This window comes from Tenrec ecaudatus, chromosome 12 (genome assembly GCF_050624435.1).
Source record: "Tenrec ecaudatus isolate mTenEca1 chromosome 12, mTenEca1.hap1, whole genome shotgun sequence".
In the NCBI taxonomy this organism is placed as follows: Eukaryota; Metazoa; Chordata; class Mammalia; order Afrosoricida; family Tenrecidae; genus Tenrec; species Tenrec ecaudatus.
In genome coordinates, this window is record NC_134541.1 from 5,543,494 (window position 1) to 5,555,415 (window position 11,922).

General features: G+C 43.8%; 1 protein-coding gene across 1 annotated transcript in view; it reads left to right on the plus strand.

The window, feature by feature from the left end:
* LOC142423191 (zinc finger protein 343-like) overlaps nt 1–11,568 on the plus strand; it is a 34,385-nt gene extending 22,817 nt beyond the window's left edge. The window contains exons 5-7 of the mRNA XM_075528405.1: nt 4,291–4,479; nt 4,658–4,719; nt 8,853–11,568. Of these exons, the coding sequence (XP_075384520.1) occupies nt 4,291–4,322 (32 nt within the window). The 3' untranslated portion in view covers nt 4,323–4,479; nt 4,658–4,719; nt 8,853–11,568. The remainder of the gene's footprint in view (nt 1–4,290; nt 4,480–4,657; nt 4,720–8,852) is intronic.
* Nucleotides 11,569–11,922: the final 354 nt, after the last annotated feature.

The window sequence follows — 11,922 nt, forward strand, 5'->3', positions numbered from 1 at the left end:
TATTGTGCTTCAGATAGGTGCACTGTCTCCGGTTCACACATCCCATATTCAGGTTTGACTTGTATCAGTTGTGGCCCAACTGCGGGTCATGGACAACAAATGGAGATTTTAGCATAGGAGCTGCAGGATGGGGCACGTGGGCTGCTGGTCCTCACGGGTTGTCTTCTGCCCAAACCCCTGGGATTTCAGCTAGAAATCTTCCTTTGTAAACTGGAGGAGAAGGCTCCATGATTGTCAAAAGAAAGCTATCATTTAAAGGGAGGGTCACGGAGACTTACCAGGGGCCTTCTTCCTCAGACCCGCCCAACGTGATCTGCTTGAAAACTGATGGCCTCTTAAGTTTCTGCAGCAAGTCCCTTCCGGCATGAGGAATGAATGTTCAACCTCACCTTTCCCAGGTGTTCTTTCCTCCCGGTAGTCCGGGAGACAGTTTCCAATTTGCCTGTGGCCCCTTGAATGGTGGTTTTCTTTTTGCTGAAGGGGCCTGCTGCTGCTTTATAAACCGAACGAGTTGCTCCTGTGTCCACAAGAAAAGTAACCGGCTTTTTCCCCACTTTCAAGGTTACCATGGGCTCCGGGGGAACATGGGTGGTTTCCATCCTGTCAGGTCGACTTCCCCGCTAAGGCTGTTTAGGGCAGTTAGATTTCCAGTGTCCTTCTTCCTTGCAATAGACATATTGATTTCTGCCTTTTGTTTGGCCCCAGCTGAGATCCTGGGCCTCCTGCTGCCTGAGTGAGGACTCTGGCCATTGCTTTAACCTGCCTCCTCCCACGGGTCCCTATTGTTATAAATCTTTTCTAATTGTTATAAGTCTTTGCCATTGCTAATAACTCACTAATATTTTTGTCTGCAAGTCTTTCTAGTTGTTGAAGCTTTTTCCTGATGTCTGGGGCTGCCTGGGTCACAAAAGGTTGGATAACAGCTTTTCGGTTGTCTGGTGCTTCTGGGTCTTTTGGGGTCTTTAAGTGGTAGGCCTCAAACAACCTTTCTAAATAGGCGGCCGGGCTCTCATCCTTGCTCTGAATCACACTAGTAACTTTGGACAAATTGATAGGATGGCGTGCAGCCTCCTGGAGACCACTCATCTGAGTCCAGTGGTCTGCGAGGAGGTTCTCCCTACCTTCAGGGCAGTTCAGATCCCAGTCAGGGCTACACAAAGGGAACACAATTTCCAATTCCTGGGGGTCCAGACCATCCATCTGCCCCCAGGACTTGCTTCAGGCTCTCCTTGTGTATTTGATCTCATTCTTTGCCTATAAAAAGTCTGAAGCAGTTGTTGACAGTCATCCCATGTGGGCTGATAAGTAGAAAAGATGGATTCTTAAAGTGAAATCAAGCCCTGTGAGTCAGTAGGAAAAAGTGGATTCTATTGTTTCCAATTATAAGGTCAGAGGTAGAAAAAGCATAAATCATGAAAGGGCATCCTGGCTGGGCTCCTGGAGGTGATCCTATCTCACAGACAGGTAAAATAGATGCGGTTGGGGGACTGGGATTATAACAACCTCCATCTAGGGTATGGGATGGGGAAAAAGTTTGAGTTTTAGGGTCAGGGTTGGTTGGAGACAGAGCCTGGGTACCTGTGGGTCTTGAAAGTAAGGCGGTCTGTCTGGGTTAGGATAAGGGGGTGGAAGGTCTTCAGGGTTGGAGTCTTGTAGGACAGGGACAGGTTTCTCCCCAGCAGATACTCAGGTATGGGGGAAAGAGGTCACGAGAACTTGGGGAAGGGTTTTTACCCAGGGAGGTTTGGACTCCACAGTATCAATCCAAAGGGTGATATAGATGAGCTGGTCAGGGTGGCCAGCTTTTCTGTGAACTTACCTAAAATGAGCTTGGATAGGAAAACAAAGTGAAAGATTGAAAGTGCCTTTAGAAGCCACCCAAGGTCAAACTGGCCAGTCCTAGAAACAGAGGGTCTGCAAGGTACTACGATTGACTCCCCATACAAGGCAGCTCCCCTCTTCCATAGAGGCCAGTGGGCCAGCATGAGATCAAGCAGGGTGGACTGATGTTTTCTTTAGGTTGATCCCATGCCTCTAAGAGGAAAACTGAAAGCCACAAGACAGACAGTAAAACGCAGAACAAATAGTATACAGACAAACACCTATGTATACCTTTTGTATACCTGTTGCTCAGAATTTAAGCTCTAATACAGGTCTTAAAGCGCCAGAAAGATGCATTCCCTTCTCCATATCAGGTAAGTCACAACTGGCCCACATTCTCCTTTGACAGATCTGAGGGTTTTGTTTTTAAAGAAGAGGAAGCCCCCTCATTTGAAAATTAAGTATCTCTAGCTTAAAATCTAGGGACAGAGAGACTGAGTGGGAAGGTTCCTACCCTTTTTAATCTTAGGTCCACGTCACCTGTGACCTATCCTGAATGGACCTGGTGGAGATGAGAGGAGAGCTGGCCTCTGAAAGACCGTTCTGGGAGGAAACTACTTACCCTTGGCATACCTACAGCATCTTCTATGCTCCAAAGGATGAGCACATTTTCTTTGCCTCCCCTTGACACTTTGTGCTCTGTAACATCATGATGGGAAATCTTTAGGCCTACATTACAGGCCTGTTTCAAGATCTTTACAGGTCTTTACTGAGAATGTTACCCAGACCAGGCCTCTCATGCAGATCACCTCCATTCTTGCCCCTAGGAGCATTTCACCCTGATAGCTAATTCCCAGGACTCTTGCAGTGGCTGTGGAAACAAAACTCATCATTGCTGTAATTTATGGGACAGTTGTTAAGTTACCAGATGCTGTACTTTACAAATACTATGGGATCTGATTCCCCCCTCATCCAATATAAAAATCAAAATACCATGTTCAAGAAGTAGTAGTTATGATTGTAAAATGACCAGGGGAAGATTTGTGTCTCCATCAGTTACCCACATTCTGCTACTGTTTTTCTTTCTTTTTTTCCCCTATATAGTTGCCTCATGAATATCCTTTTGTGATTGACTTAGTGTGATGTCCTTCAGGTTCCTCATGTTACGAGTTGTCCACAGAGCCTAAGCTATTTTTTGACATGGTCTGGTATTCTGTTGTGTGTGCGCACCATAGTGTGTCCCTTTTTCCATTGACGGACATTATTATTTCCATATTTTTGCCGCTGTGACTAGTGGCATAGTGAACATAAGTGAGCATATTATCTATCCACACTGCAGTTCTTATTTCTCAGGGATAGACACTAAGTAATGGGATGGCTCAGTCATTAAAGAAGTGTCATGCTGCTTGCCACAGTGTTTGTACCATTTTACAATGCCAGCAAGGTGGCAGCTACAGGAGGTACTGGTGTGGCAGGGAACTGTGATCAAGGTTGCTTGCTTCTGCTTGGTGTGACATGAAGGGGAAAAAAGCAAAGAAGAGCAAATAAGAAAATAATAAAGGGAGGAAAACTACCCTGGGGTAATAAGAAAAAATGTGAAAATGGAAAAAGAAAAGACAATAAATAAAATAGAGTTTAAAAGAACAGAAAAAAAGAATATAAAAACAAAATGGAGTCAATAGGTTAGGAAAAAAAGAGAAAGGCAGAAGGGAAGAAAATGAAAAGTAAAAACGAGGTTGGGAGAAGTGGGTTAGGACAGCATGCAAAGAGGAGGGAATTGTGGGTGGGCAGACACTTGGTACGGATCACTACCCTTTGCTGTGCTACAGGATTTGGGGGATAAGGCACCTGATCCAGAAGTTCTTTTGGATTCAGGGGACAACAGAAGGTAACATACAGGGTCAGAGAAGGAGATCCTACCCTGCACCTGCCCTGGAATTTCAGGGGACAGACAACTTATCCAGTCCCATTCTGCTAGTCCCAATAGGGGATGCCAAACATGAGGGTGATGCACATCTGGTCTTTTTGGCACTATGTTTGCCTCTGAGTTTATGTGGCCACTATCCTGGCTTCTGATTACAAGCCACCTGTGTCGGCCCTTTCTTGGTGCTGGGTGACAGGAACTGATTAGCATCAGGTTAAAGTCCCTACCACTCTGTAAAGGTTCACAATGGTCACACAGTATGTCAGGCCAGCTGAATATCGACCTGCTCTGTCCGTTCACCTCACTACATAAATCTAAGCTGTCAGGGAAAGGGGACACAGAAAATATTAAAGGGAAAGGGAGAATGTCAGATAGACGTGAGGGCTTCTAAATCGGGAATTTATGACGACAGAGAACCCTAGTATACTGGCACCTGTGAGTGTTGATTGAAAGGATGAGAGAGGAAGGTTCCCTGCGGAAGAGGCCCGGGTCTAGAGGACACCACCTAGGAACCAGCAGAATCACATTGCTTCTCCGTGCCACAGGTCCTGGATGCAAGATGGGCTTTCCTAAGTGAGGACTGAAGACATCACCTCCCAGGTAGCAGCAGAGACCCATCTATAATTGAAACTATACCCATTTTCCCTGTGGAAGAATTTCAGAGCAGTCATTGCACCGACTTTTGTCTACAAAGAACAGAGAAACTATGGACACTGTGAGGAAACTCGCAAAAGGTGAGCATTGTTGGGAGTCTGGAAAGGTGAAGAGGAGACCTTGACTTCAGGTTCAGGTGACACTGCTTTAGTGGTCATGGCTGAGTACAGTGCCTCCCTCCTTGCCTTCCATGATGAACAGAGCTACTCGGGGAGCATAGTAAGGGTTCTTTCTCACGGCTTCTCTTTCTTCCCTTAGGTTTGTCTTCTCATGATAATGACTGGCCCCAAGAGAAAAAGCAGAAGCAGCAGCAAACACTGGTGAGTTGAATCACCTCAATTTTCTGAACTGCTGGATCGTTTCCCAGAGAGTTTTCTGGAAAACAGATTACTTACATTTTAGAATGTACTTCTAAATTACACATCCACATAAATAATATCTAATGATGACATTTCAGTAGATTCAATCAATTCCTGGAGCCTTGTTTTTGTGGTTTATACTTTCTGTGCAGCTTGCAATCCTTCCTTCAGCACCATTGGTTCTTGCTCATATGTTACTTCTTAATATGGTGTAATGTCAAATAGTTGTATTGGGTACAGTGACTATTCTTCCCATCTTATTTTGATCCTTCCTGTATCATTCAATATTTTGCCCATAGAATCTTTCAATATTTGCAACTTGAGGCTTGAATTTTTTCTTACATTTTTTCAGTTTGAGATATGCTGAGCGTATCAACAAACTGCTGAAGCACTGGAAGCACTTACTCAGCTGTGCCAGGAAATTTGGAAGTCAGCTACTTGACCAGTTGACTAGAAGAGATCAATATGTGAGATCATTCTGAAGAATGAACAAACTATAGAACCAATGTCATTGATAATCTCGTGCAAGTAAAATTTTGCTGAAGATCATTCATCAACAGTTACAGCAGTACAGGGTTCAGACCCAATTCAGAAGAGGTCCTGGAACAAAGGATCTCATTGCTGATGGCGGATCAATCTTGGTTGAAAGCAGAGAATAATAGATGTTTACTTGTGTTTTATTGACTATGCCATGACATTTATGTAGATCCTAACAAATTATGGATAACGTTGAGAAGAATGGAAATTCCAGAACACTTCATTGAGCTCCTGAGGAACTTGTACATGGATCAAGAGGCAGTTGTGTGAATAAAACAGGAATACCGCATGGTTTAAAATCACAAAAGGTGTGTGTCAGAGTTGTATCTGTGCATCATACTTATTCTGTTTGCTCAGCAAATCAGAACTGACTGATATGAAGAAGAATGTGGCATCAGGATTGGAGGAAGGCTTATTTGCAGCCTTCTATGTGCAGATGACACAACCTTGCTTGCAGAAAGTGAGGACTTAAAACACTCGAGGATGGCAGCCTTGAGTGTGAATTAAGACAGTGTGAAGAAGACCAGAACCCTCATAACCAATAGGTAACATCACGATAAATGGAGAAAAGATTGAAGTGGTCAAGGATTTTGTCTTGCTTGAATCCACAATCCATGCTTATGGATGCAACAATCAAGAGATCAACATGTTTTATTGGGTAAATCTGCCATGCAAGATGTCAAGAGTATTGAAAAGCAAGGATGTTCCTTTGAGGACTAAGGTGTGCCTGACCTAAATCATGGTATTTTCAGTTGCCTCATGCATATGAAAGTTGTACATTGAATAAGGAGGACCCAAGAAGAATCCATGCATTTGAATTGTGGTACTAAAGGACAAACCTACCAGTCTTGGAAGAAGTACAGCCAGATTACTCCTTAGAGGCAAAGTTGGTAAGGCTTTGTCTTACGTACTTTGGACATACTGTCAGGACAGACCAGTGTCTGGAGAACATCATACCTGGGAAAGAGGCAGGCCCTCGATGAGGTGGTTTGACACAGTAGCTACGATAATGCGCTCAAGCACAGAAACAATTGTGAGGATGGCACAGGACTGTGCAGTGTTTCATCCTATTGTGCATTGGTTTTCTATGGAATGGAATCAATTGGGTGGCACCTAACAACGATGACAGCTTGAATGATGGCAGTTTATATACTGTGCACTTTTTTGCTTTTAAATTATTGATTTTTTAAACAGCATAATAGAGAAAATAGTGACAATAAATTTCAAGTACCATCATTTCAGGCTTCCATAATAGACAGTCTTATTTCCAGGAATATTATATCAGCTGCCAGCACATCACCAGTTTCTCTGATCCTAGACACCTGAAACTGGGCCACAGTTTAAAGGTACTATCTTTCAGCTATCAAGTGGACAAATTCTAGGTGCAAGTTTGAAATGATACCATACTCTAACTTGACTGCTAGCTACAATTTTTTAAAAATTATTAAATACTTCGATTGGGGGTTCTTACAGCTCTTATCAAAATCCATACATTCATCCACGTGTCAAGTACATTTGTGCATATGTTGCCATCATCATTTTCAAAGCATTTTCTTTCTACTTGAGCCCTTGCTATCAGCTCCTTATTTTATTCCTTCCCTCCCGCACCCTCCTATTATTTTCATATATTACATCGTCTTCTGTCTCCCTTCACCCACTTTTCAGTTGTTCATTGCCCTGGGAGGAGGTTATATATTGATCCTTGTGATTGATTTTCCCCTTTCCCTACCTTCCCCTTATTTTCCTGGTATCTCTATTCTCATTATTGGGCCTGAAGGGTTTATCTGTCCTGGATTCCCTGCGTTGCGGGCTCTTATCTGTACCAGTGTACAAGTTTTGCTCTAGTCAGATTTTTAAGGTAAAACTGGAGTTTTAAAATGTAAAAGAAGAAAAGAGAAAAAAATGATTAGGGCAAAGACTGTACAGATGTGCTTTATACAATTGATGTATGTATATGTATGAACTGTGAAAAGAATTGTATCAGCCCCAATAAATTGTTAAAATAAATAAATAAATAAATTTAAAAAAAGAAAACTGGAGTTTTGACAGTGGGGAGGAAGAAGCATTAAAGAACTAGAGAAAAGTTGTATTATTCATCAGTGCTATACTGCACCCTTACTTGCTCGTCTCTTCCTTCTTACCCTTCTGACAGGGGATGTCCAATTGTCTACAGATAAGCTTTGGGTCACCACTCCCCACCCCCAGCCCCATTCACATTGATATGATTTTGTTCTGGGTCTTAGATGCCTGATACCTAATTTCATCAACACCTCATGATGACACAGGCTGGTGTGCTTCTTACATATGGTCTTTGTTGCTTCTCAGCTAGGTGGCCGCTTGTCTATCTTCAAGCCTTTAAGACCCCAGACACTATATTTTTTGATAGCTGGGCACCATCAGCTTTCTTCACCACATTTGCTAGCTACAAATTTTGAGTATTCCTTTTTTTACTTCAAATTATCAGCCTCAAAATAGGTAGCCCTTGGGAAATTCATGGAAGCTACATCTGACTTCCCTGGATTCAGTAGGGAGGAGAATCCAACTCTAAACAATTCAGGGCTAATTTCCACAAGGCAGAGGTCAGACATGTTCTATGCTCCATTGTCCTGAACCCTGTTCTGAAGCCAACTGTTCTCCCATGGCATTCTACTTCTCTGATGGGTTTAATAATCCATTACAGTACCCATGTAGAACTCACCCACAATACAATCATGGGGGCTTATTAGGGAACCCGACAGATTACAAGTCAGAATCGTAAAGCAGTAGGCCTCCAGGAGGGGATAGTATCAGAGCCTACATTGTGAGGTTCTGGTTTGCAGAAGGCTCTGAATGACAGTGAAAACCCAAGATACATTTGTGAGATCTACACAGGAAATAAGCCTCCAGTGATTTCCCTTTTATCCATAATGGAGGGACGGGAATAGACTGGCTACCGAACAGAGTGCATTGCAGAGATGACTACAGCACATCAAAGTGAGAAACCTGACTTGAATGGTTAAAACCTTGTCACTCGATGCCCCTCTAATACACCTGGGGCAGGCCTGATCTGGTTTCCAACATTTCCTGTTTTTTTTCACATTGGGGTTTATCACTGATACATTTTGTCATTGTGGGTAGCCCTCTTTAAATGTTTTTATGTTTTTCTGGTTTGGAGTATAGGGTTCCTGAGGTGGGGAGGGAGGTGGTAAAGGGAGCTGATATCAAGAAGTTCAAGAAGGAAGAGAATGTTGTGAAACTGGTGGCAATTGTGTAATATGATTGATGTGATTGAATTGTGGAATGATGTAATATTTGTATTAGCTCCCAATTAAATGATTTTGAAAAAATGAAACATGAAGGATACGGTTTTTGGTCTCCATGGTGCCTCTCCTTGGCATCCCGTTTGGCTCCTCATAAATCCAGATAGACAGTCATGACCAAAGAACTTGCGACAAGAACTGTGCCTCTGGAATGAATTAAACGAACTTCTTCAAATGCAGGCTCTATAAGATTACTTGTTAAATGCTCCTTGTGAACACTGAGGGAAATCGGCTGCATTGATGTCTTGCTTTTTCTAGGAGCCCGTTACATCCAGGATGTCACTGTGGTCTTCACGGAGGCAGAATGGAAGATACTGAGCTCTGGGCAGAAGAACCTATTTAGGGAAGTGATGCTGGAAATGCACGCGAATCTTTGTATGAGTATGTGCTCTTCTCTCATTATTCTCTTTATTTGTTGACCACCATCTCTGTGCCAAAAGAGCCCAGTTGCATCTTATGTGTTGAACTACTAAGTAAAAGGTTGATGGTTCACACCCACTTTCTATTATGAGGGAGAAAGATAAGATTTTTGCACACATCCAGATTGACAGCCTCAGAAACTCATGGCAGTTCTGCCCTCTGCTATAGGATGGCTGTGGTCAATTGACTTGATGGCCCTGCATTTGCTTTTTGGGTTTTGTATGATCCAAAGGAGGCCTACTGGAGCCAGTGGTTAATAAGCACTTGGATGTTAACTGAAAACTTGCTGATTTGAACTCACAGCCTCTCCAAGGGACAGGGTGTTCTTTCAAAAGATTGCTACCCTTGGGAATCCCATGGGTCTGTATATTTATTCGATGGAGTTGGTATATGTTGGAATCTACAGGACAGGAACAGATCTTTTTGGTTTTCTCTGTGACATACAGTTTGTGATACACTACTCTAAATGTTGGTGGTTAAGATGCATCCAGGGGCACTAAAGAACAAAGACCTGGCAATCTGCTGCAAAAGTTACAACCAACAACATCCCATCTCACTGCCATTGAGTCAGTTCTGTAGGTCAGGGTAGAACTATGCCTGTGAGTTTCCAAGACCGTAACTCTTTACAGGAATAGAAACCCTTGTCTTTCTCCCAAGGAGCTGGCTGGTGATTTTAAACTACTGACCTTGAAGTTCAGTGGGTTATGCCCAAGGCATAACCACATACAATAAGAAAATTAGAAACAAAAAAGAAGCCCTATAGAATAGTTCTACTCGGAACACTTGGAGTGCCTAATTGACTCCTTGACAGGGGAAAGGGAACAGGAGTGGAGAGGGAGGCAACGAAAAGTCAAGGGAGGAGCAGAGAGAAATGGTTATTGCTAATACAGGCCCATACAAGTTTGGTGGGGAGTGCAAGCCCACTAATTACTGGTGAAGACATACGTCACAGGAAGGGGTTGCACTATAGGTTATACAGCAATGAGAGGGGGACAATCTAGGGACATACACGCAATAGGAAGAAGAGGGATTGGGGGTCTATGTGTGGCAAGATAGGCGGATCCTAGATTCAGGATGGCAACCTAACTTTGGATGTCCACTGGTTTGACCTGTTCTCTGGATCTCCATATCAGTAGGGATCCATTATCAGTAGGGTGTAAACCCCACTTAGAGGAACTAAGCTAATGGTTGCAAGCCTTAGCCCACTGTCCCTAGCAGCAGGGAGAAGAGCCTGCCTTAGTCTGGTCACTGATTGCTTTCAGGGAGGATGTCTGTAAGCATCTGACTTTCCCCCATGTCTTTGGGAAAGATAAAGCTGGGGGAAAGTCTGTTTATAATCCCACATTCCTGTAAACAGTTACAGGCTCAGAAACTCACAGGGACTGTACTGCCATATCCTGTAGGGTTGCTATGTGTTGGCATCGACTCAATGGCAGTGAGTTTGGTTTTTATTAAGGGAGTTAATAGGTTACCACAAGTCAAGATTATAAAATTTTAAGGATATACTCATTGGTTCACTGTGACACCTCTGGTCAGCCAGTAGCTAAGTCTTCCTCTAGTCCTCAACTTCTTAGCCACATGGAGCCCTGGACTCTGTCCCTGGAGGGCGAGGAAACCAGCCCACGGGTCTGCCTCACAGTCTGCTGCACCTGTGAGTCTCATGGTCTCTTTGTCTCAGCCTCTGATACTACTTCAGGCAGAGATCTACACTTCCAGTAGTCCTAGATTTCTCTTCTTCTTGCCAAGATGCCACATCCTTACAGCCTGGGGATGTAACTAAAAGTGGCCAGTCTCTACTACTGTTATACACGATCTACTTGCATAGTCCCACCTTGGTCAGCCTCCTGTACTTCAGACAGGGGTCTAGAATGTGCTTCATTTCCAGTCCTAAGATTTCTCACTGAGACAGCTCATACCGATAGCCAAGGTGGCAACTAAAATGAAAACTAGTTATAACCTCTAGAAGAGAAGCAGACGGTGGATGGCTGATATCAGAATTGGAAGAAAACAAAGATGGAGGGTGGATGTGTCTGACCCCATGTCATGTTAATCAGCTTTGGGCTGGTGCTTACCATATCCGCCAGAAGTTGAGTAGCTTCAAGAGATACTCCTCCACTATTTTCACACATGTATTTCCTCCTACCTTTCTCTTACCAACCTACTGACTTTTTGTGTACCAGTGAGATACTGTTAGGTAGTTCTAGCGTAGGGATAAGGAATGTCTGTTAACGCATGCCCAGAGAGCCAAGCACAGGAACAAGGAGTGGTGCACTGCACATGCTCAGAGGTTCAGGTTTCCTGCCGGTAGGCATGGGAGGGCGCTAAACCTGGATTGGCCCACCTAGGTCAGGTGAATTCAATTCAGCCAATGGGGTTGATCAGGGGTCGTCTACCATGCCTCCCCATGGAATCCTTGAAAAGGCAGGAGCCTCAGAGTTGAGAAAGAGACTTTTGTCTGCGTGACGCTGAGCAGCTTCCGTCAGGCTGCATGGTCGGGAAGAGTCCTATGGGTACCATGTAAACCTGAAACTTCTTGTAACTCTAATAAAACTCACTTGGATCACGAATCAGGCTTCGGCATGTATTCTTTCTCGTGCAGGGCCAAGGACTGAGGTATAACTCTAGCTCCAGAGAGATCTAACAATACTGTCTATAATTAGAGACGTCAGCACTACCCAGGCATCCCCACCCATAGCTGCTCTAACAAAGTTCTCTCTTCTACACAAACAAAGTCAGAAATCTCCCCCTGTTCTTCCTGCTTCCTGGCTTTCTCCTGTCAGCAATTCCTCAGCCAACATGTGCTTCAGATCTTCCCAGATTTGTGCACTGAGAATCACTTCCTTCTGAGGGCTGCCCACCCAGGGCCCCAGAGGCAGCATTTTGATCAGAACTGCAGGAGTGAAAACAC